At 49.4% G+C, this 25,233-nt stretch overlaps 1 protein-coding gene across 4 annotated transcripts in view; it reads left to right on the forward strand.

Moving 5' to 3' along the window:
• The window catches only part of STX2 (syntaxin 2), a 523,716-nt gene that overhangs the window by 304,427 nt on the left and 194,056 nt on the right, over positions 1 to 25,233 (forward strand). For all 4 annotated transcript variants that reach the window (XR_011276253.1, XM_069620086.1, XM_069620085.1 and 1 more), the window contains exon 4: positions 3,504 to 3,578. Coding sequence is in view for 3 of the 4 variants with exons in the window: in XM_069620086.1 (XP_069476187.1) it covers positions 3,504 to 3,578 (75 nt within the window). In the remaining variant the exon portion in view is untranslated. The remainder of the gene's footprint in view (positions 1 to 3,503; positions 3,579 to 25,233) is intronic.

The following is a 25,233-nucleotide window of genomic DNA, read 5'->3' on the forward strand; positions in this document are numbered from 1 at the left end:
CAGCGATTGGGGTTCTCCTGTGGCTGAGGGTTTTTAATAAGTCTCCAACGGGAGATCTGAACTTCTGAGATCGGCCTACAACGGGAGGTCCAAACTGTGGCCGGGGAGACTGATTTTAACTTGTCGGTACCTCTCCCGGCCGCCGAGGCCGCCAACGGGCAGCCTGTCAGAGGTTCTCTCCAAGGGTATGACATCTGCCTTGGAGGAGGGTATGGGCCGCATGGGGCCACGGCAGGCTTGAGGGAGTGTAGGTGGTTCCATCACCATGTGTCCTTCAGGAGTGACATGAGTCATCATTTGGGTTTGCGGGTTCTCTGCACCTTAGACCAGGGGGCCCACCTTGGTTTGGGGGAAGCAGTATCTGGGTCCAGGCCAGCTTGGCTCGGGAAGGGTGGATCCGTGCCCCCGGGGGAGTTCGGGTGTAGGATGGATGCGGCATCGTCGAGGTGGCTGATGGTGCGGGGGGTGCCCTTGTACGGAAATTGTAGCGCCGTGGGATACAGCCATCGATATCGTATCTGCTGATCTCGAAGGAAGAGCGAGAGGGGACGGAGCATTCTGCGCTTTTGGCGGGTTAGAGGGGATAGGTCCTGGAAGATTTGAAGTGGGGAGCCTTGGAACGAAAGTTCGTCCCTTGAGCGACCTATCGCTGAGATGGCCTCCTTGGTGGTGTAGAAGTGGACTCTTGTGATTACGTCCGGAGGGGGGTCTGTGACGGAGCCCCGACGGGAGCGCATCCTGTGGGGGCTTTCAAGCAGGAGCGGAGTCTCATCCAGGTCCGGCAGCAAAGACTGAAAGAAGGTGCTTATGTATTCAGGGTGTACCTTATCAGAGATTGACAAGGGCACCCCTCGGATGCGGATGTTGTTGCTCCGGGAGCGATTTTCCATGTCTTCCTGCTTGAATTGGAGGATTTCAGTTCTGTCCCTTAGTGTCTGGATGGTGCGTTGCATTTCCGCCAGCGAGTTAGTGATCCACCGCTAGTCGCTCGGCCTCCTCCATCCTGTGCACAATATTGCCGACTCGTTGTTCTGTTTGCTCCAGTTTGGCATTAAGTTCTGTCATACAGGGTCTAAATTCCGATTTAATATCGGACATGAAAGCCAGTAGGTCTTCCCTGGTGGCGATTGCACCCCTGTCATTGGTGGCCTTTTGGGGAGTAAGCTTGGGGGTTAATCTGTTTTCTTACCCCGCATGGTGGTAATGTCCGCTGATTTAGCGGGCTTTGATGCTTTGGACATGGCTTCGCCATGGGGGAGGTGACCTTTTAGGGATTGGTCCAAAGTCGGCGTGCTACAGTCTCCGCCAGCGGCTACTAAGATCAGCAGTGGTGGTCGCAGATGGCAGAGTGGCCGGGGGTGCCCCAGGAGGTTGTGTGGGCATGGGGCACGTCTGTGCCTGCACAGGATGGTAACAGTGCCGTGGTGGAGAAACAGCACGGGGTGAGGGGTTCCAAGTGCACAGGTCCACCCCCGCTGCAGGAATCCAGGCCAAGGGTAGTGAGGGCGGGTCTCCTCGGGTGGAGCGGGTGGAGGCGAGCAGGGGCACCCCAGGGGGCCGCAGAGGGCGGCGGCTCCACCGCTGGGTGGAGCAGCAGCCAAGGGATTAGGGCCTCGATGACCATGGGCCGGGGGGCCGGAGGGCCTCAGTCAGTGGGGGGGGGGCACCCCAGCGGGCCACTGTGAGGGTGGTAGGCTATCAGCAAGGGGGCCCTTCGCAGAAAGCTGGTAGCGGGCTCAGCCGCGGTGAGGTGCTGTGGCAGGCGGGGGAACCGGACTCCAGAAGAGTGGGTGGGAGGCAGGGTAGCAGGGGCTCCGAGCCGACAGAGATGGAGCCCACCTGGAGCGCCCCCTCTCCAAAGGAGCGAGGCCCCGCAGTCGGCGCTCTGCCGCTGCGGTCACGCCAAGTCCACTGGCCAGAAGGGCGCAGAGAGCTGGATGGTGTGCTCCGATGAAGCTCCAGCAGCACTGAGAGCATGCTCGTGATGAGGTGGGGGCAGCCGCGGCGGGAGGCTCCTCGATGGACAGCTCCGGTGAAGAGGGAGCCAGGACACCCCAGTGCGAGGCGACTGGCCAGGGGGCACCGGAGGCGCGGAGCTCACCTCGGGGTCCTGGCCCAGCTGCAGTCCCCAGCAGCCCCCGGTCGGACGTCACGTGCAGCCAGCGGGTGAGGAGGAGGCAGAGGGTGACGTCCGTGCGCTCCGAGGATGGGTCGCGGCTCCGAGGATGAGTCGCGTCTCCGTGTCGGGTCATGGGTGGCGAGGGAAAGTCAGAGGCCACGGCGGGGAGTGTTCAGAGTCGCGGCAGCCAACTTGGATCGCGGCGGCGAACAGTGGGGGAAACGTTCCCGCACCACGGTTTCAGCAGTTCTGGGGCGCTGTGATTGGCTGGCCATGGAAAGGCTTGAATTAATGAAACCCTGCAATTGGGAGGTATGTGGATGTTTCCTGCTAGACAGAAAAATAGGGCAGCTCAGAGGAATTGATGAGAATCTTCAGCATCCTGCAGTTTCATGAAAACTCTTCTGAGCGCAGAACTCGACCCCATAACTGCGGACACCAGACTCCTATACACCACGGAGAGACCAAGCCATGGTGCTCCTCCCTTAAACCAGCAGGGCCATGGGTGTCGGAACCTCCCAACCCCCCCCCCTAGGAACCTGCCAGGAAAGCTTTGCTGCCTAGTAGTGTTGCGGACCTGACGGAGGCCTACCCGAAACTGAGAACTATGATGCAATCAAGTGGAGCGCGAACTGTACGTGCTACAGAAGTCCTGCTTGAACTGGTCCCTGTGCTGACCCAGATTGATGAGCCCAAGGACCCGGATTCGATGCAACAGTGGCTGCAGTGTGCACTTTCAAAGCTTACCCCATGATAAAGCCAGCAAGGACACACAAATTGTCTCCTTCCCGCCAGCAGTGGTGCCCGCACTTCATCTCTGCCAGGAAAGCCTGAACTGTATCACTCACACTAGTGGAATCTTTCTTACAGGTGGGGCTTTGTCACAGGCTTAGCGGACAGTCACAACGTTTTCATGCATATCTTTGGGTCAAAATCAAGTTCCCCTCAACTGCCCCATTGAGACCACTAATCCAAGATCTGATGGTAGCAAATACTGCAAGACATCTTCTGAATCCTCATTTACTTGTGGCATGACCCAGCATCTTTTACCTTTTTAATGAGATTTAAAGTCTGTTCATTGTACAATGCCTTTCTGTGAGCAACCCTTTATTCAAAGTAAGACATTATAGGTTACCATGTATTGCCTATCCTGCTCCTGGAAAGAGTTGCCTTTTTTGCATGGCCTCTGCTACCAATCAGTGAGCTCAGAAAAGCTTACAGAAATCCTATTTGTCTAGATTTAAAAACGGTAATGTGGCGACGGTGTAAGCAAAAAGGGTCCATATGACTTGGCCTTCAGCAAACATAGGTTGCAGAAATATTTTTGGGAAACAGTTATCCGAAGTGATATTTACCATTGTATATTTTTCTTTTTCCGTTTAAGGAACTAAAGAAGAACTTGAAGAACTAAATGTTGATATTAAGAAAATTGCCAACAAAGTTCGAGCAAAGTTAAAAAGTAAGTGCAAACATTTTTAAAGAAGGATCAAGTAAGACTTTGCCCAAAATGGAACTAACCATCCACTAGCATTGTTTTTCAAATCAGTTCTACACAAACCCTGAGGATTAGTCTGTGTCTGAGTCAGTTGCACTCTGTTCACTACTTCCTAATGTAAAGGATCCGAAGCTGTTACTGCGTCTAGATAAGATCTAATGTGTCAGCAGAGTTTCCTGTGCCTCATAATCTGCATATTGGGGGTGTGGGGGGGGTGTGGTGGGTGTGGGGGGGGGTGGGGGTGGGGTGGCGGGGGTTGGGGGGGTAGGGGGGGTGGCGGGGTGGGGGAGGGGGGAAACGTTTCCTAATGAATACTAGGCAAGAACTTGTACGTTTTGAAAAGGCGTGACTGGTCTTGCTCTCATGCTACCACTAGATGATGTCCATGGTGTTGCTCTATGGTGTGTGGCATATAGGTTTGATGTCATCAAGATGTCCAACAAAGTTAATAAAATCTTGAATATCTTTGTTGTATGAAAGGATTTTAATTTCTAGTCTCATTTAAGATAGTTTCAGGCTAAAAAAGTGGTCCTACAGTTCTTTTCGTCTCAAAGACGTCTGCATTGGTATTAACAAACCCGATTTGTACTTTTAATTGGATATGATCATATACTGTGAAGTGTTGAATTGCTAACCTAATTCTATAGTGTCCTTTAGTAGGTCCAACCCCTTTGCTTAAAAAATCTTCCCTGTCGTTTGCTTAGCTCTGGAAAGTTTGAGAATCATCCACATAGTCCATGGTGATTTCCTACACACTCGCACATGTCTGTACAATATACATTATTTGCTTAACATTTACATGTTGGATGGCATCTTTTCTTCATGCATGAACGTAATGTTAGCTGCAGAATTGAGTCTGGATCGCGTGGCATTTCAGAGAGAATCTGGGATATTTCATCGTCCTCCATGTTCCATCCATCTCCAATGGGATGAGGAGTTTTTGACCGTGATTGGTCAGCTTGGTTCCCGATAATGACCTGTTGGCTCTCTTATAGCAGTTATGACAGCAATTCTTATAGGTGGTGACTTTTTCCAGCTGGTCTCTTGCATAGTCCAGCGCAACTCTGCAGGTTTAGCTCTACCGATTCTGGGCTGATAGACTTGTCAAATCAATGCTTCCACTTCATCCAGTGCCTTTTTCTTGTGTTCCTCGTGAATTGTGTGCCACAAGGGTGTCCTCAGTCAGAGAAGTGAATGTTTTCCAGTATAAAATATGATAATTGTCTGCAAGGTACCTGTGCAATCCGATCCAGACAAGGTGGGAAATGCAGTTAATGGGAAAGCCTCCAGGGAAGCTTGTTACGGGAATATCTCTAACTGTAAAAGTAGGTTTTGAAGTAGGCCCAAAGTACCTTATAATAGCAAGAATGACAGAATAGGTGTCCTGTGCAAACATATGTCCTTGTAGCTCCTTCTCTGGTATTATCATGGGCCATTGGCCCGGAACCACAGACCCCGCACCATCGGGGGACGAGAGCAAGGGTTAACATAACCTTTTATTGTCCCCTAGGGACAATACGGCATAGAGGGTCCAGCTGGACTGAGTCCTGGCGCCTTTGGCACCAGGCTCATGAATAAGTGTGCACTGGCACACCTTTATTTGGTGCAAGGTACTTGTTTTCCCTGCAGGGGCCTGCACAGGCACTTGTTCGGGAGTGGCTTATTGAGAGGGCTGGATTGCACGTGCAGCATTCTTTAAGAGTGGCAGGGTGGGGCCGCTGAGCCAAGACTAATGGGCGTGGCCAGGGCTAGGCTATATAAGCCCGCCCAGCCTGCATGCAAGCGCTTTGCGTTTTTCTGCTGATGGCAGCGTAACGCTCACCGCCGCCTAAGCGCACCTTACCTTGTTTCCAGCTACCAGCCTGAGCGCACCTTACCTTGTTTCCAGCTACCAGCCTGAGCACATCTTACCTCGTTTCCAGCTACCAGCCTGAGCACATCTTACCTCGTTTCCAGCTACCAGCCGCAGCACTTACCTTGGAATCTTTTTTTTTCGGCAAACATCCATCTCCTGACCGCCGGAAAGCAGCGCTCCAGGCCGACATCGTGACACTAAGAGCAATCCATCGGAAGACGGTGCCTGCAAGAGAAAATGATAAAGACAAGGTTAGAATTCGCTAAGACATTATGTTTAAGGTCGTGCTTTGACAAACCCTTCGCTTAACCTTAAACCAACACTCATCTTCTGTCGGAGCATCGCGGACCCTTCTCTTCCCATTTGGCTTTGCTCCATGCACCGCAACTACCGCTGGGCCCCATTTCATCTGTTGGGAGAAGCGGAGGAAAGACATCATTAAAAGATAGACAATAATCACGAATCAACATCACAATATTTTAAAGCCATAAGACTCTTACCTTCAGGCGTGGTTAAGCCACAGCTGGTCTGGGCTGCCACGCACAATGGGCCAGTGAAGGAACTCAGTCCATCAAGAAGCTCCCCTGCAGTGAGAAGCAGCACGGAGAGCTTGTCATCATTAATCAACAGGTGAGACTATGAGTCGGCACATGCTCACCACACTTTGGGAAGAAGGGTTCGAGAGAGACAGCAGTCATATAGCAGCATTCTCACGATCTCTCATATCCACACAGGAGCAGTGTCAACAATTGTCGCAGTCCACAGCATATGAGCAGGGGAAGAAGCCTGACAAGGGGGGGGATCCACTTCCTGGGAGGGCTGCAACCGTGCCCCTACGTCCCCGCAGAGACCAGGTGAGCGTCACGGGTATTGATGACATGTATAATTATCTTCATGTCTGCCTCCTTCTGGTGTATTAAGACATTCCAAAGAACTTGCCCACTTCTGTATGGTACACTGCTACCATGTCTTTGGGCATGTCGAAGCATTCTTTGAGCCAGGTAAGCAACTTGTTTTTGGTAGTAATGTGTGAACTTAGCTTCTTCGTACCCACATTAGCTCAATTGTCTAGGGCCTCTTTTGCCTTGGCATACTCCTGCTGTATGTGGCTCACAGGAAGTGTATTTCATTATACTCCTTGAATATTTGCCAAATGCTTCAGCTAGACCTTTGGATGTCTCTTGACTTATCCAAAGGCTGTACCTCTCATGCCACCAGCAATTGTTCGCTGTACTCTTACGTCCCGTCCCCTTTGCTCCAGACGGAAACTTTTTCACCAGAGAAAACCTTCTTCCCCTTTAAATTTAGAGGCGCGGCCCAGGGAGCATTCTCTGCCCTGACTCCACCCTCCGGCGCCACACCTCAGTCCCCTTTTCCGCGTCGACGGGAACGGGCCGAATTCACCAGCGCTCTTGGGTTTGGCTTCGGCCATGTAATTCCACGTGCGGATACTTCTTCTCTTTGTCTTTTTTGCCTTATCTATCATTTAGGTACTCATCCTGAGGCGTCACGCACCTCCCCGGTGCTTGCCGACTTCTACAGAGTTCAGCAAGTGTCCGTCCTGCAACAGGCTCTTCCCAACTTCAGACCCCCACGCCCTATGCCTACGTTGCCTTGGCCTAGACCACGGTTGGCAAGCATGTTCGGCGTGTGACTCGCTGTCCTCGAAGGCGCTGAAGAACAGGGTAGCCAGGTGGAGGGAGCTCTTCCAGAGGTCGCCTCCTGAGGATCTGAAGAACTTCGTGAAGCATCGAACCAGGCCCAAGGTAGGGCCGATATTTTCCAGCGCACCCTGCAAGGGAGACTCCATCCAAGGGACTCTCCTGCGCGGGAGGAACCGGCCAGGTCCTTCTACCAGCACGTGAACCGAGGCTGCTACAGCTACTGGCCTTCGGGTCGAGGGATCCTCGGATCCTCCAGGGCGCATTGTTGAGGGACTGAAGATTCTTGTACCGGGTCTATAGCCGAGGGGCTACGCCCTTTTACTGGTACAATGGGCGAGGGGCTACACCCTAGCACCGGCAGTACATCAGAGGGGCTATGCCCTAATACCGGCAATACGTCAGAGGGGGTGCCTAAACGCAGCTCTACTGACCCCGTGTTGAGGGTGTCACACCTACCAGCCCGAGGAGCAGGGTAAGCCACGTGATCCACACGCAAGAGTCTTGGACGAGGCTGGGCCCAGCGGGCCGAGCACCACTTTGCAGGCACGTTGCAGGTAGCTCGACAAAATAGCTGCCGCGCCAGAAAGGGGCACCCGTCTAACGCCATCTACAAATTTGGCAAAGCAGTGTCACGGTGGGACTGGCTTCCTCCGGCTCCACAGCCAACTCCGCCGCCTCCTCAGCCTCCGGCAGCGGTCCCTGTACCCCAGCCTCTGGCGCCATCTACTCTTCCTCCTCCACAAGATCCTCCAGGTCCGCAGGATACGGACGAGGAGGGGGATCCAGACATGCCATACTCAGCCAGGGCCTTCCATGAACGTTTTGCTGGCTTGGCGGAATACCTGGGCCTCCCCCAACCTGAGGTTGAACAGCCGGCAGAGGGGGGGGTTCTGGCTGAAGTCCTCACAAAACGCCCCTCTGCCAACACAGGGATTTAACTGCAAACCGATGTAGTCTCCCTGGCCAAGAAGGGTTGGCCTGAAGACGCACTCGGTCCAGCTGGTCAATCGATGGCTGGACGCCAAGTACAGGCAGATGGAGCGGGGATACACTCTTGCTCTCGGCCCATCCTCAGCCACACTCCTCAGTGATCGCTGTGGCATCACTATACTCCAAGCCTCAGTTGCCCTCAGCCGCCTCTGCGGCGCAGCTAGGCAAGGAGGAGATGATCTTGGAGGCGTACGCAAGAAGATCTACTTCAACGCCTCCTTGCACCTGCGTCAGGCCAACGCAGATGCCATGCTGGCTGCCGCCAGCCAACGGTTATGGCAGGAAATTGCGGACTACCTCTCGGAACTCCCCACCCAGTGCCAATCGCGCATTAAGGCTAGCAGAAGCCAAGCTTGTGGCGCATGACCTCATGGTATCCACAATGGCTTATAACGTTACCCCGGGTCGTGCCATCTGTATCGCCATGGACATGAGGACAATGAAATTCAACCCAGGTGTCCAGGAGCTCATTCTTGATCTACTTTTCAAGGGGGTGGGTGGGGGCCTCTTCACTCCTCTATGGACGAGCTGGACAAGAAGAACAGCTCACAAACGGCAAAGTCTTTATCCATTCTTACAAAGACCACACCCAAATTGTACACCCAATCTCAGCAGCGCTCGGAAAAGGTTCGTACATATGGAGGGTTCTGCTGCTTCCAGGAATGCAGATTCAGGAAGCCGGACCGCTCGTCTCAGAACCGGCGCATACAACTAAAAGGGGGGGGACCTCCTCAGAGTCAGCCTGTGAGGGAAAGAAGGCATGACACGCCCCTTCGGGTCCACGTGTCTCCGGTGGGGGCAGGCTTGCTCTTCATGCACAATTCTGGCGCCAGAATTTTGCGGACCCCTGGATCCTCGCCGTAGTATCCACAGGCTAACGCCTTCCTATCCCAGCCTCTCCTACCTCCTCCCCTCCACTCCCACAGGTTGGAACAGCAACTCTTTTGGCAGAGATCCGGTCGCTCGTAGAGAGCCAGGTAGTGGAGGAAGTCCCAGCCTCCCAGCAAGGGTTTGGCTTCTACTCCAGGATTTTCGCCATTCAGAAGAACCAGGCAGGCCTGAGTTTTGCTGGACTTTTCCACCCTCAACCTCTCACTATCCCTGCAAAAATTCAAGATGGTTACGCCGCTTTTTATAGCAGAGACATTGGACAAGGGAGACTGGATGCGCTCCCTGGAACTGAAGGACGCGTACCTACATGTCTGGATTTGGCAGCCCATCGTTCTTTTCTACGGTCCAGGATCATGGGCTGACATTTCCAATACAATGTCCTTCCATTTGGCCTACACTCGGCCCCCAGGGTCTTTACCAGACTCAGAGCGCAGGGCCTCCACATCTACGCATACCTCGACGACTGGCTCGTCAGGGCTACGTCTCCGGAAGTAGTTCGCCACTCTTCCCATGCCCTTATGAACACACTGCACGACCTGGGCTTCTCACTCAACCTCAAGAAGTCACAGCTGCAGCCTGCGCAGACTGACATTCCTGACATGTGCTCCGAGAGGGTTTTCCTGTCCGAGGACACCATCTCGGCCATCAAGAGGGCCACCGCCCATTTCCTCAGCAGAGAGGGGACCTCGGCATGGTGGTACCAACATCTCCTGGATCGACTGGCGGCGGTCCTGTTAGCCGCACCACACACAATACGAAGGATGAGAAGGATGCACTTCGCGGCCTCATGGAATCTGGTGAGGGGCTTGCAATCCGAGATCATCAATGTTCCTCCATCTCTCCACCCGGACCTAACTTGGTGGTCCATGGACTGCAACCTACGGACGTGCAAGCCCTTTCAGCCGCCGTCTCCGCAGGCCACCATCACCAAAGACTCCTCGATCGAGGGCTGGGAAGCCACCCTGGACGATCTCTCGATCCACGGCACCTGGATTCGGCAGGAGCAGGACTACAACAATTGGTTGGAGCTGAACGCCATCTGGCTAGCGCTCAGAGCATTCCTACCACTTCTCAAGGGAAAGGTTGTCCTCATCCAGACAGACAACTCGACCAGCATTTACTACGTCAACAAGCAGGGAGGCACCAGAGACCCTCCTCTGTGCAGACGGGCGATCAGCATGTGGGAATGGGCCCTGAAAAATGACATTTACCTCTCGGCTGTCCACCTCCCGGGGGAATCCAACCGGGAGGCGGACAGGCTCAGCAGACTGGGAGCGGACAATTACGAGTGGCAGCTAAACAACCTCGTTATTCAGGAGATCTTGAACAGGTGGGGTCATCCCCAAGTGGATCTCTTTGCCACCTGGCACAACAGGAAGTGTCCTCCGTTCACATCCTGGCAGGGTCAGGGCCCTGGCTCTCTGGGTGACGCATTTCACCTCCAGTGGACTGGCATGAAGGCCTACGCCTTTCCGCCTACTCCCCTGATCCACAGGGTAATTTGTAAGATCAAGGAGTCTCACAGACTCCATCATTCTGACAGCCCCATGGTGACCGGCCAGGCCATGGTTTTCGGTACTCGGCCTCTCTGAGGTGCCGCCATTATACCTTCCGACGGGCCAAGCACATCTTCTGTCGCAGCAGGGGGGGTAGAATCATCCACCCTGCGCCAGGGAAACTAACCCTCACAGCGTGGTACCTGAACAGGTAATGCTTCAGCACCTTGGCCTCTCACAAATCTGGAGATCATATAGGGTGCTAGGAGCAAAGCCACCAGGGCCCAGTACAAAAGCAAATGGACTAGATTCTGCCACTGGGCAGACTCCAAGGGAATTGACCCCTTGGCCTGCAATTTGGACGACATGCTCTCCTTTTCGTCGCACCTCGCTCATTCGGGCGTACAGGTGGACACCTGCTGTACATACCTTGTAGCCATTGGGGCTTACAGGAACTCGTAGGAAGGCATCTTTTCCTCCTGCAACCCTATCGTCAAACATCTGACTGGTCTTGCTAGGCTCTATCCGCCTGTCAAGAGAGCGCACCCTGTGTGGGACCTTAACATAGTCTTGGGTGCCCTGGCGTACAAACCATTCGAGCCAATGGCGTCCGTGGACATTAGGTTGGTCACCATCAAGACGGCCCTACTAGTCGGTTTTACCACGGCTCGCAGAGTCAGCGAGATCCAGGCGCTGGTCGCCTCTGAACCATATACCACCTTTCACAAGGACAAGGTAGTCATGCGGACGCATCCGGCATTTCTGCCCATGGTTCCATCTGCATTTCATTTGAACAAAGAAATAGTCCTTCCTATGTTCTTTCCTGATCCCAAGGACGAAGCACAAAGTGCTGCACTTCCTGGATGTCAGACGTGCCCTAAAATTCTACTTGAACAAGACTAAGGGCTTCCGCAAGTCGGACGCTCTGTTGGTCACATTCAGAGGCTCAAAGCCAGGCTATCGGGCCTTTAAGGCCTCCATATCCCGCTGGATGGCCTCTGCCATCAAGGAAGTGTATGAGGGCCGGCACAAGCCGCTCCCGGCCAACATGCATGCCAACGCAGTCAGGGCCAAGGCAACGCCCATCGCCTTCCAGCGCCACGTCCCTTGGCAAGTCGTAAGCAGGGTGGCCACTTGAGCCTCTCCCTCGGCTTTCTGCAAACATTACTGTTTGGATGCCAGCTCTAGATCTGATGCAGCTTTCGGACAGGCGGTTCTCAGGAACCTATTTGCTTAAGGAGGGTCTCCTCTCCACCCTGGGGCTACAATCAGTTGTAATCGCCCATACAGTATGGAGGAAAGGTGACGGGACGGAAGAGTAATTATAAATTACTCACCGTAGTGACTAACGTACTCTTAGTCCATAGTCCCCTTTCCTCCATACGTCCCACCAACCTCTGCCCTAATAATACTGGTGTCATTAGGCAATGTTAAATCTATTGTTGACGCGTCAATGGGGACTGAGGTGTGGCGCCGGAGGGCGGAGTCAGGGCAGCGCATGCTCCCTGGGCCACACCCCTCTAAATTTAAAGGGGAATAAGGTTTTTTTCTGGTGAAAGGTTCTGTCTCCCATCCCTTGTAAGGGACGCCCATACAGTATGGAGGAAAGGGGACTATGAACTAAGAGTGGGTTTGTCACTACGGTGAGTAACGTCTAATTTTGGGCTGCTCCTTTGCAGTGGTGCTCATGGGAATATGCAAAGTTTTAGTGATCGTGGTACAGCAGACAATTCATAGAGCCCTGATGCATCGCTTAAATCTACTTGATGCTGTGTTCTACTTACCAGAAAGTGATTGGCTGATCTTGACTCAGTAACAGTAGCAGCCAGATTTCTTCTTGACATTGGGACACACATGTTTTTGTTCTTCTTGATGAGATCCCATCAATCATGGTGCAAATGTTTAGAAGGGTCTGATTTGACTTCTTGGACAGTCTCGTACCAAGAATATAGAGCAGACCAAATTGTTGGTAATGGTGTTACGAAAGCGTCCTTGCTTGCAATTTTGTCAAGTTCAAGTCCATATATGAAAATTAATTTACCATCCATTGAAGTTCAATTTGCACAGTGTTTATTGCAGAAACATCCTTTATTCATAATGTGCATGGGGTGCTGCTTGCTATGGTATTCCTGCCATGTGTGAGGTCTCTATTCAGATGTATGGTAATGTGATTTCACTGTTGAAAAATAATGTGCAAGTGCCCTAAGTGTACACTGCATGCTAAACCTCCAGTAAGTGTCGGAGCTCTTTTCATGATCAAGGGCTCCCTCCGTTCCAAGAGCACACATGGACTATTAGTTTTCCTCACACCCTCCCATATTGCAGGATCTGATTTTCTTTCAAAGCCTCATTTCTCCAAGATGGTAATTATGAAATGCTAATGCAAGGCAGGGTTCCAAATGGCTGGCAACAATTTATCTGCTTGATAGGGCTTAGAAGAGCCCGGTTAGCCTGCCGCCACCAGCTACTAGGACCTACTTTTGGCTCCCCAAGCCAAATGGTGCAGCATAAACATGACACTCACTCTGTCTGTGAGTTTACATACAAAGGTACTTGGACGACATGTACACAATGAATAGTTGATTTGTTGCATGCTATGTATTAGGACCTCATTCTGCAGCAGAGAAAACGCGGGTGATCAAAGTCACATCACAGAAATAGGGATGTCGACTGAGCTACAAATTTGGCAGTAAAGAAACAGTAACCAAGAGTAATGCAGTTGGCAATGTAGCGGCACAGTTGATGTTCCGGCAAAGATGGGTATAGACTGAGAGTTGGCGGCAAGATAGACAAGCTGACAAAAAAGAAATGTAAAATAAATAAAAGGAACGTATTTTAAAGAGAATATCAAAGGAAAGACATGTAAAGCAACAGAAGACTCGGGATTCAGCTGAAACACAGTGCGCAATAGTGCAAAAGACCGAAACGGAGCAATGGAAAGAGTGGGTTCAAGACGCGCATGCTGCAGTTGGGCGAAAAGGTAAGTTATACCATCTTTCACTTGTGAAACTGAAGTTCAGTAACTCCAGCCTCGGGATGAGTAGCTCCTGGTTAGAGGAAAATCCTGACACCAGCACCTACTTCCAGCTCCTGCTCCATGAGTTCCAGTTACCACCCCTGCCTAATGGTTGCTTCCACTAGTCGTTGCATCCAGCAGACCTTCTTACTTGCTGCAGAGATTCCACCACTGCCGCATATGCATGCATCATTTTAAATGTTGGGTGAGAATGTCCTTGAAAATGGTCCAACTCCATTTATTCAGACCTGTTAAATTTCCTGCTTGCCAGCAGGTCTTGAATATTGCAGCTCCTGATGCATTGTTCTGCTACCTTATTAAGACTGTCTGTATACAAATGCACCGGCTGCAAAAATCCCAAAATGCTGCAGTCAGATTGCTGCTTAAGGTAAAAGAATCCACACCTATATCAGGTCTTTGCCGATCAATTGTTTGGTTGGCCATGGAGGATCGAATCAAATTCAAAGTGTGATGTTTGGTTTTTAAATGTCTGAATAAACTAGCCCCTAGGTACCTTGCTGATGTGCTTAACCACTATCTGCCTACTAGGCCCTTAAGATCAAAGGACAGGCACCTGCTGACCATCCCTCCAACACGTTGTGTCTCTAGAGGGGATTGTAGATTTCCTCTATTTGGGCCTAAGTTATGGAACAGTCTCCGAAATTGGAATCTCTCTCGATAAAAAACTAAAAACCTACTTGTTTAAATAAGTTTGAGAATATTGTATCAGGGGGGGGGGGCAAATTTGATGAATTGATTCACTGTAGAGCTGCTTTGTTCGTTAACCATTGCGCCTTGATACGATTTGGTTTGTCTAGTAGCGCAATACCACTAACTCGATCAATCGGAGGCTTCTTGACGAACACTTCAGGTAGCAGGCGTACAGTTCCACAAGTGTGTTTGTGTGCTCCTTTGCATGTTTGCCCGTGATGCTTTGTTGTACAATGCTTTCACTGTATAAAACATTTCATGAATACCAGATCCGCCAATAAACGAGCAAATGGCGCAAAGTAACCCCATACATGTGTGCATTTGATTGGGCTGTAAGGCAAATCTATCACAATCACTTGAGCGGTGATCAGTTGTTGCACAGGACCTTAGTGACCCAAATCTAATCTGTTAAAAGTGTTTTATTACATTTTCCAGATGTTTTAAGAAGGTCATCTGAGATTTGTACGGGCAGCTGGTGTATTGGCACAACACAAATGCAAGTTCTTTGTTCCAAGCTCGTCTTGCAATGGTGCACGGAAAGCCATCCAGGTTGGAACACACTGGATAAGAACAGGTTTTCCGAGGCTAATTTTCGAGGTCTGTCCATTTGATCATTGTCCGTCCTGCTTGCATTTATGTGCTTTTCACATTAAAAGTAGTAGAAGGTGCTACCCTTCCAGTTCTGCCTAGACACCTTCTTGAAAAGATTTTAAATTCTTTGCTAGTCTGTTAAAATCAGATTCCTGAGGAATCTGCTCTCTCTGGCTTTAGGTTCTTTGGGTTATTGTAGGAGATGAGTCTGTCATGTAGAGGGTAGATGCTGTATGTTCGACATGCCTGGACCATACAATGTTATGGACTTTGATTCATGTTTGTCGTCATTGATAAGTCACCATTTGCCTTAAGGGGTTCCGTTTCCATCAGGTGGGTCCATAAAGTCCCAATGATCTGCAGCGCACTACGCAAGTCTTCCTTTCACATGGTTTAGTGCACATGTGAGGGGCAGAAATTAATGTTTCAAGCTACAAGCCAGCCATAGGGAAGTCACTCATCACCTCAAAGCTACACATACATAGAATGCACAATTTCTTTCTCCCCAAGAGTCAAATATCTCTAGCTAACGGCTAGTGCACATTTTGTGCCCTGGTACATGTGCTTGTCCAATATTTTACATTCAGTGTACAACCGCTCTCAAAATGTGCACTCCAGGTTAGCCATTGGCTCCTTGTGAGTACGAAATATGTTGTGCTGTGCATGTGGAAAACTGAGGACAAGTGACTTTTTATACCTGGCTAGCAGTAACGTGCAATTTGAAATTTGAGTGTCATTAGTTAAAGCCGGTCTCCAGCCTTGGCGGCAGGATTACATAACACAGCGTCCATATGAAACCATGAATTTTCAGCGTTTGTTCTCTCGGTGCCAATATGGTTCTGAATTCTGACCAAGGGTTGGAGAGGACTTTGGACTGCCAGCCCAGTGCACCCTGGTGGGTAGAATTGGAGATGAATGAGAGTGGCTCTGTGGCGATGGGTTTTCAGTAGGAGTTAAAAGGATCATAATAGTGGTCTCTTGTTACTCCTGCAATAGTCTGGTTGATGTTTGTGCCCTGCCCTTCCCCTGCCATTGTTAATGAGACTGACTGGCTCTTGGTCTGGCGTGGTCCCACTGCCTCCATTCTTTGTCCCTGGACCATGCATAGACCAGACCCAACGATAGTAAAGAGATGTTAGTGTTTTAAGTAATTCAGTGCACAGACTGATGGCTAATACATCATTTGCCAAACAGTTCCGTTTCTTTGCTCCCAGGAAATGTATTTTTTTCTTCAAGCAGAGTCTGTTTCTGGGCTAGACTTTTGTTTGCAATTCAATAAATAATGAACTTATTTATTGTGATTTTATGAGTGCACATGCTGCCGGATGACTAAGGCAGGAGGAGAGTTGGATGAAGGCGGTTCTGCAGATTTTAATGTTTGAAAGTGCTGGGATCTGTGAGCTCCAAAACTTACATCTTTGGACAGCCTGGATGTCTGGACAGCAACAGCAAGGGATTATTGTGGTTCGACTGGCAAATACTGGCATGCATGCTTGTTGAACAGTCTTTGAGCCCAGAAATCTTTGAATCCACAAATTGGTGTGCGAACTGGGGGGAGATGCCCATGAAAGTTGAATGTGACAGGCACTAAAGCTGTATGGAAAACATTTTAAAAGCATGTTCAGCATAATGGGTCATTTATTCACAAGGATTTCCTGTGGATTTGCAGCATGGTAGTTACTAGGTCCTCGTTCCCCAGAATTGGCTCCTACTCACTTGGTGATGAGCTGCTTTTAACTCTCAGCAAATCATTATTTCAATCCCTGAAATTTGGGACACGATGTGTCATTGGTATTTGTTCCAATCATAAACTTGATGGAAGCGGCTTTGTGATCTTTAAACAACTGGTCAAGCCGCTTTCCGTCTAAGTGTTGGAGTTCCATTGAGTTGAGCCCTGTGCACACATTGCTCCTCTTCCCAACTCTTCTGTTTTCCTGACTGGCGAGACATCTTGTATGGTGCAGCCAACCTTGTAGCATCTCACATTGTTTTCAGACAAAGTTATTCAAGTTTCTCAAAACCAGTCCACTAGTAAACCATGCAAGAGCAAATGTGCCAGATTTGATTGGTCCCTTGGGAACAATGGTGATCCCTTTTTAGGCATCTTTTAGGAAATCCTTTTTTCTTTCATGGAAAAGCTTGTTGGGATACACCTCTAGGGTGTACATGTAGCAGCCACTGGGGCATATATCAAGTTCTAAAGTCATCTGCTCAGAAGTTGCCTTGCTACAAACGGTTCATGGATGTTCCTTCTTTACCATTCAATGAAAAAAAATCCTAATTAGGACTTTAATGTAGCTTTGTCAGTTTTGTCGCTGTCTTCATCTTATGGTTATTGTGGACATCAGATTGGTAACTCTGAACATTGCTATTGGATGGCCTAGACATCGGCGAGAAGGATTAGTGATTTATAGGCAATTTAACTGTTTTTCCCTTTTTCACACTTTGTCAACTTTTTATGCTCAAACCTTTATTAAAATGGATCCTACTGACATAGATAACTTCCGCCCAATCTCTCAGCTTCCTTTTTAGCTAAACAAATAGAAAGAATAGCAGTTAGTATGGCACGTCAGGAGAGGCAAATTGTAATTAAAATACCACTAAACCATTGCAACCTTCCAATAAAGGGGGACAATCAAGTGGCCATAGCTGCAAGCAGGGAACCATCCCTGTCATAAGTTTCTTCAGTATTGCCCGAACAAATATTGGAGCACCATACAGACTCTGAATTCGGACAGGGTTATTCACCTCAATACTCGGTGGATGAACCGTGTTCAAGTCCACAATCTCCACAGGGGAGACGGTCACCAATATTAAGGCATTCGCGGTTGCCTCTGGAGCAAGTTTTTCCGACTAGGCCCATCCTCTCCCTGCCAACTAGACGGGAGGCTGCCATCAATACAAGACCAACATAAATTGTGAGAGGAGATGCTGGGTCCTTCTGGGATTCCTCCAAATCTCTATGGAGAAAACGCAAACCGGAGAGGGAAGCAGTCATGCAAAAGACACTCCCACCAGGCGACTAGATCGTACCCTGAGACAGTCGCATAAAAAACCTTTGATACCTCTGTGAAGAAATGTGTCAAGAAGCCCAATAAGAACACACGATTCTCCACCAAGACCGCCTCACTCCCCATATCGCGGAAGGAGAACTGTAGTCATCAACCACTGATTATGATGGAGAGACAGACACTACCTCTACCAGATCTCCACAATGGGATGACTGGGATAAAGGAGATACAGGACTTTATCCAGTTCCTGATGAACCTACCAAACGGTCTCCACCAAATAAAATGGGTGTGTTTCATGCCATCATGCAGAAAGCATGCAAAGAATTTGGACTTGCCCCCCTCAGAACAATAGAGAGACTGTTTTCTGTTTGATTTGATGAATAAGCGAAGGAAAACAGTAATGTTAACCCTTATTTTAGATAATGTATGGGAGGAAGGCTTACTATTAATGATGAGCCGTTCTCGGATGCGGCACTAAAAGGATGTCTGGAGAAGTTCAGAGCTCTGGATAAGTCTCCAAAATGCCTAACTTATCAACCTACACCTTTTCTCAGTGGCAGCCGGGTGGAAATCCAACGCAAAAGGCCAAAATGCACAGTCCCGCTGGATGACGACGGCAGAAAGCAGGATGCGTTTGGTAAGAAAGACATGGCTACAGGAGCCACTACAGTCAAGGCGGCTAATGCCCAGGCGATTATTACCAGATATGACCATGAAATGTGGAACAGAATGGCGCCATTTTTGGAACATCTGCCAGAAGAGAAACGCAAACGGGCCATAGAAATCTTGCGGGAGGTAGAAGAGGCATTGAATCGTGCCTTCAACATCGCCAATGGAGTTGTACTGAGAAGGCAAGCATGGTTAAAAACTGTTTTTTTTTAAAAAATTTTTAGACAAGACATAAAAATAAGTCTTGGACATGCCTTTTGAGGGCGATAAACTTTTTGGGCCCAAAATGGATTATGCCTTAAAGGCAATGAAGACAGACACAGCAAGATCCTTTTACAACTCTAATGGTGTGACGCACTTTTTGTTCCTTCCGGGGAGCCTCGGGACGCTCAACAACCACAGGCAGGGGAAACTGGCAGCAAAGAGGATCGTCTTATTATCAAAGCTACTGCCAAGGATATAGGAAATCCTTTCCATGCAAGCAGGACTACAAGATCACCCTGAAAAGACGTCGGACATAAACGGCCTTTAGAGGCAGACAAGAATAACCAGCCTGACTCCCATCGCTTCCAGGCCCCCCCAATAATAGCTCAAATGGGAGGCAATCTACGATACCATCTCTCACAATGCAAGCAAATCAGGATGGGTTATACACATAATCCAAAAAGGACATGTCTAGAATTCAAAGAAACTGCGGTTACACCAACTGCATTTACGAATTCTGCAGGGAGAGTTAGAAAAGCCACTAATCAAGCGCATCATCTAAAAAGTTCTAAGACACAAGCGAAACAAAGGAATATATTCCAGGTTCTTTGTGGTCAAAAAGCCAGACAAGTAATGTAGACCAATCCTAGACCTGAGAAGACTAAACAAAATATATTAAACTGAAATTCAAAATGGTTACCCTGACCAACGTCATATAAGCAGTGAGGGAAGGAGATCACTTGGCATCTTTGGATCTCAAGGATGCGTATTTTCACATCCCCATTAACTAGCTCCACCAGACGTTTTTAAGGTTTGTCGTGGGAGCCAGCCATTATCAGTTAAAGGTACTGCCTTTCGGGTTATGCTGCGCTCCCAGAACATTTACCAAGTACCCCAGTAGTCGCGTCTCTAAGAAGGGAGGGGTACCATGTGTACCCCTACCTTGCCTACTGGTTGATATGGGCACCTTCATACACCAAAGCGAGAAGCACCATGCATCCCACGTCTTGGTTTCCCCAGAAAACTGACCAGTCCTTTTTTTTCAAGCCATCAAACAGTTTAGTGTTTCTAGTGCCTCAATTCAACACCATCAAATGGTGGCTTCACCCATCCAGGGAAAGAGCACTAGCAGTTCCTCTCCTCCTGAAGTTCTGTCCAGGCAACAGTGTATCGTCCACACATGCATGCAGTTGCTGGGGACCATGTCCTCATCTATACCTCTGATCTAACAGTGCATGTTACACATGAGGCAGCTGCAAGAAATGCAAACCAATAGGTCATGGAATTACAAACTAATAGGAACACCTTTATTGGCACACGTTACTACGATGGTGGGTGACGTCACACGACATCACAAGGGGATGACACTCAAAGAGCTACCTTTTCAGGAAACACAGGGTGGGGTGCGCACGTCAACCACCTATCCATCAAAGGACACTGAAATGTCCAAGAAGCCAAACTCCATATTAATGTCCTGCAATTGAAGGCGGAGTCCCGAGCCCTCCGCTCATTCCTACCAGTACTCAAGAACAAGGTGGTCGGACAACACGACCACCATTTTTTACCTGTGAAAACAAGGAGTCACAATGTCCAGGACACGTCGATCGAAACGCAGCAATTATGGCACTTAGCAAACAAAAACCACATACAGCCCCAAGCATTTCATCTTTTGGGAAACAAAACGAAACTGCGGACCAGCTCCGACCTGGCTACCAATCACACGAGTGGCAACTGGCGAGCCACAAACTCGACAATCTTCACAAGGTGCGGAATACCTCGTGTCGACCTGTTTGCCACATGGGAGAACAAGAAGTGACCTCAATTTGCCAGCAGGTACCCACACAACTAATCGCTGGGGGACGCGTTTGTAATATTGTGTGAAGGGATTTTTGCATATGCGTTTCTCCCAATTCCGGTGATGCGCAAGGTCCTATAAATGATAACAATGTACAAATGGAAAATCATTCTGATAACACCATCGTGAGCAAGACAACCCTGGTTGTCTGACCTAGTTCATCTCTCTGAAGACCATCCAATTCCTCTAGGGAAGGATCCTGTCTTGGTCTCAACGTGCAACCAACAATTTCTGCACCACAAGCCGGGATCACTCAACTTAAAAGCCTGGCTCCTAACTTCAGAGCATTTGGCCACGACCCAATTTCGCAAGAATGCAGCAACATTCTGAAAGCAGCCAGTGCAGAATCTACAAACGGATCATATGGGTACAAGTGGGATCATTTCTGCAAGTGGTGTGCCCAGCCAAAGTTAGACCTTCTCAATATAGCCCCTCACGAGCTCCTACTATATTTGCTTAAGTTAGCCAAGGATGGCCTATCCGATGCTTCCATAAAAGTACACTTGGCAGCAATTTCCAGGTATAAAAGAAAAGGGAAAGGGTGTCCCCTGTTCGGAGCTTGCATAGTTAAACATTTCTTAAGGGTTTTTTCCACATTTATTCACCGCACAAGAAAGAACCTCCACAGTGGAGCCTGAATACGGCCCTGGCAGCACCAATGAAACCACAATTTGAGCCAATGGCTAGTACAGACATAAAATACGTGCCGTGGAACACACCATTTCTGGTAGCAGTCATATCTTTCAGACGTGTATCAGAGATGCATGCTTTGTCAAACCACTGTATCTATGTTTTGAGACAAACCTGGTTGTACTGAAACCAAACCCTACCTTCATCCCTATAGTGCTATCGGAATTCCACCTCCAATCAGAGGTAACTCTACGGCCGTTCTTTGCAAAACCCACTACTCCAGCGGAGCAGTCGGTACATTCACTGGATTTTCGGAAGAGTGTTGAAGTTTTATATCTGCTGGGCTAAAGATTGCTGTCGGATGTCACAGCTATTTGTATCTTTTGGAACCCTCAGCCGAGGTCGACCATTTCAAAGCAAGGCATCACAAGATGGGTCATCTTGGCGATCAAAGCGGCACATGCCCAGGCCAACCGGCCACTGCAAGGGCCTATTTGAACGCATTCTACCAGAGCAATGGGGTCGTTTGTGGCATTATGGGCACAGATTCCCCTGTCGGACATTTGCTGTGCAGCAACCTTGGCACACCTTTGTGAAGCACTACTGCATGGAGGGACAAGGGGAAACTGAGGCAAGAGTCGGGAGAGCAGTGCTGCAACACCCATTTCAAGAAGGTATGCCATTCTCCCCTGACTGCCTGTTAATTTACTGACAACTGCTGTGTACTCTATTCAAACCATGTGAATCCATGAAAGATTCAATGCTGGAGAATGGAGTATTTTGCTTACCTGTAACTCCGGTTCTCCAGCATTGGTATCTTTCATGGATTCGCCAGCCATCCTGTAGGGAGTAAAAGTTATAATACACTGCATGTCAACCCGCTGGGGTTAGAATTTGAAGATGGCCTCCTGGGTGGGGCTTGATACTAGACGTCCCATTGGCTGGGGCAGAATACACCCAAAAGGACAATGATGGGCTACTAAAGTGAGCCTCAAAAGCTTTTACTATAAGTTATAATGCTAAGGTTAACGAGGATTCGCAGCCTGTCAGCGGGGAATATTCAAAGCATGTGAATCTATTAAAAGATATGAAAGATACCAATGCTGGGAGAACAAGAGTTACAGCTAAGCAGCATACTCATGCTCTTATCCAATTTCTCTTCAGACTATTCCTTGGACTCGTAGCTTTTGTAGTCCTCTGGTCTATAAGTTAACTCTGTTTTACTTCTTCCACTGTGATGATCTAACTGTGTATGATGAAGCTTTTCTTTTACTTGGTTTCAAAGTTAGCTCGGTTTTCTATTTTATACTGTGACAAATTAACTGACTAACGATGTTCACTCTCTTTACCATCTTTGGATCTCTTTGACTTCAAAGTTAACTCTGTTTCGTAATTTTTACTGTTGTATTAAATTGGTGTTATACTGATCCTCTCAAGTGTTCCTGCACCTCCCGGTTACCTTCCCTTTTCAAGGAGACCGTTTTCTGAAGGTTTTCGTCTCAAGGTTTCACTCTCTCCGTGCCTTTGGGATGCCGTCTTCTTCCCGACATTTGCGTCCAAGTTCTCGCTCATGTCTGTTCCTGGTGTCCCACTGGCTTCTTGGACACAGTATGCCTAAGTGCCTGGTGGTATCGGCAATGTTCTTTGGCCTGTCGGTCCACCACAGAAATTGTCTGTGTTCTTGTCACCACCTGTGCTTGGGTTTGGGCTCCTTCCTGAGTTTCTCGGTTTACGGTTTTGCTGTCTCTTTGGCATATCCATACAACCTTTGCAGGCGAGTTTGAAACCTATGGTTTCCCATCCTCTCGTTCTGTTGTCATGCAGTTTGGTGCCTCCCATTGCCTGCGTGTCTCGCCCTCTGGTTTCTCTCCGGCTTCTCTCTTTCTGCTCTTCGGATTCACGTGCTGACATACTTGTCTCGGTGACGTGGAAGTTTTTATTTAAAGGGAAACTACCTGTTTCCACAGGATAACGATATCTCTTTAGTTTCCTCATCACATACCTGAGAGTTCATATTCTCTTTTGTTCCAAAGCATCCCAGGTAGGCCATGGTCTGTGCAGCCTGAGGGAGCTCATCACAGGAATTGGAGTTTCGGTCCCCAAATGGGGAGTCTCTCCTGGTGAGATCCCACTTGCCTCTACCCTTAGGGGAGGGCATTGCAGAACGTGCTCACCTCCCTAGCCCCACAGGAAGGGGCTCCCCTTGGGGAGAAGGGACATATTCCCTTGATTCATCACATAAGCCAGATGCAGAAATATGTAGAAAATTCAAATATCATGGGCAATGCCCAAATGGGTTTTAGACCATCAAGAAGTACTGAACTATGCTCTGTTCTGGACCACCTGAGAGAGTCTATGGACGGAGACCACACAAGCGCCCTTCTCCTGTTAGATCCGTCAGCAGCATTTGATACAATTGACCACCAAATTTTAATTGTCAGACTGAACACTTTCGATTTTACAGGTATGGTCCTCGAATGGATCCAGTCTGTTCTTAGCAATTGCTCCCAACAGGTCGGTCTGTGTCCTGACTTACCTCAAACTCACCCTATTAAATGTGGTGTTCCATAGGGCTTTGCCCTCCCCTCTTCCCCTATTCTTTTTAATCTCTCTGTCCACTAAGTTTATGTTAAGTTATTTGGCATTTATATAACACCCTATATATCATTGGTATGATCTCAAAGCACTTGTGGGTTGAACGCCCTTGGGGACTGTAGTCCATGTCAGTCGAGAGAGTAGGGTAGAATACAGTGCTTGGGTGCACTCGATGTGTGCAGCCAGTGTGATTTGTGGGATGGTGGCTACATCCTAACACTAGGTGTGGTGGTAGTGAGAGATCAGTCAAAATGTGTGCAGTCAGGTGGTTGGTCTCAGTCTGCATTCTGGCGGCATTGGGTCCGTGTTTGTGTGCATCTAGGTCGATTTCTTTTTTTGCGTGGGGTATACCTGCGTTCTAACAGGTTGTTGAGGTGTTCATGGTGAATTGTTCGTATGTGCGGCTAGACCGAAATTGATCGAGGGGTGTAGCTGCGCTCTATTGTTGGTGTAAAGTGGAGAGAGCATAGTTGTGGGAGAGGTGAGTGTCTGGAGTGGATGACTTAAACTTAGGAGCCCACTGTTCCTCTTTACTTTCTGGGTCTGGATGAACTGGCAGTGACCGTCCTAATTTTTCGCAGTAGCCGTAGATTCACAGGTTGGACCGGAGTACGTTTTGATTTGCACGGTCAGAGGGTCATTATTCTTAGGCTCAGCACTGTGTCGGGGAGCCCATTTTCCGGGTCCCTGGTTGTGGTTTATGGTGGGTCACAGGGTAGGTCTTGGCAGCATACTGGTTATATGTCAGGATGTATCTCACAGCAACATAGTCCTACCAGGGCAGTGGCTCTAAAGGATAGGTTTGTTTTAGTGCATTGGATGGTTCCTATCTTGGGTATGTAGTCGGGCAAGGTAGGGAGTGAATGGGTAAGATCAACTTGAGGACAGGCGAGCCTGCTAGGCCTGTGTAGTAGAATCAGGAAGCGAGAGTCAGCAGATGCATATCCTAGAGCCTGCAGGACTCTAAGGCTGCTAACTGTGGCTGCAGGCGCCCACTGCCTCCCAAAAAATCCTCGGCAGGTGAGTGCTTGTGGCCCCGACCTCCATTTTGGCCTGCAGACCCCCCCTTCCCACCGCATCCCTCCCCGAGCGTGTCCCTGCTCCCTCCTGCCTCCCAACCTGCCCACCGCCCGTAATTGGTTACTGGGCTTCCGGGCCCAGGGTCTAGTGACCCGCGCTGCAGGCGTCCACTGCCTCCCAAAAAATCCTCGGCAGGTGAGTGCTTGTGGCCCCGACCTCCATTTTGGCCTGCAGACCCCCCTTCCCACCGCATCCCGCATCCCTCCCCGAGCGTGTCCCTGCTCCCTCCCGCCTCCCAACCCGCCCACCGCCCGTGATTGGTTACTGGGCTTCCGGGCCCAGGGTCTAGTGACCCGCGCTGCAGGCGCCCACTGCCTCCCAAAAAATCCTCGGCAGGTGAGTGCTTGTGGCCCCGACCTCC

The sequence above is a fragment of the Ambystoma mexicanum genome, chromosome 10 (assembly GCF_040938575.1).
Source record: "Ambystoma mexicanum isolate Mex_15411 chromosome 10, UKY_AmexF1_1, whole genome shotgun sequence".
Taxonomy (NCBI): Eukaryota; Metazoa; Chordata; class Amphibia; order Caudata; family Ambystomatidae; genus Ambystoma; species Ambystoma mexicanum.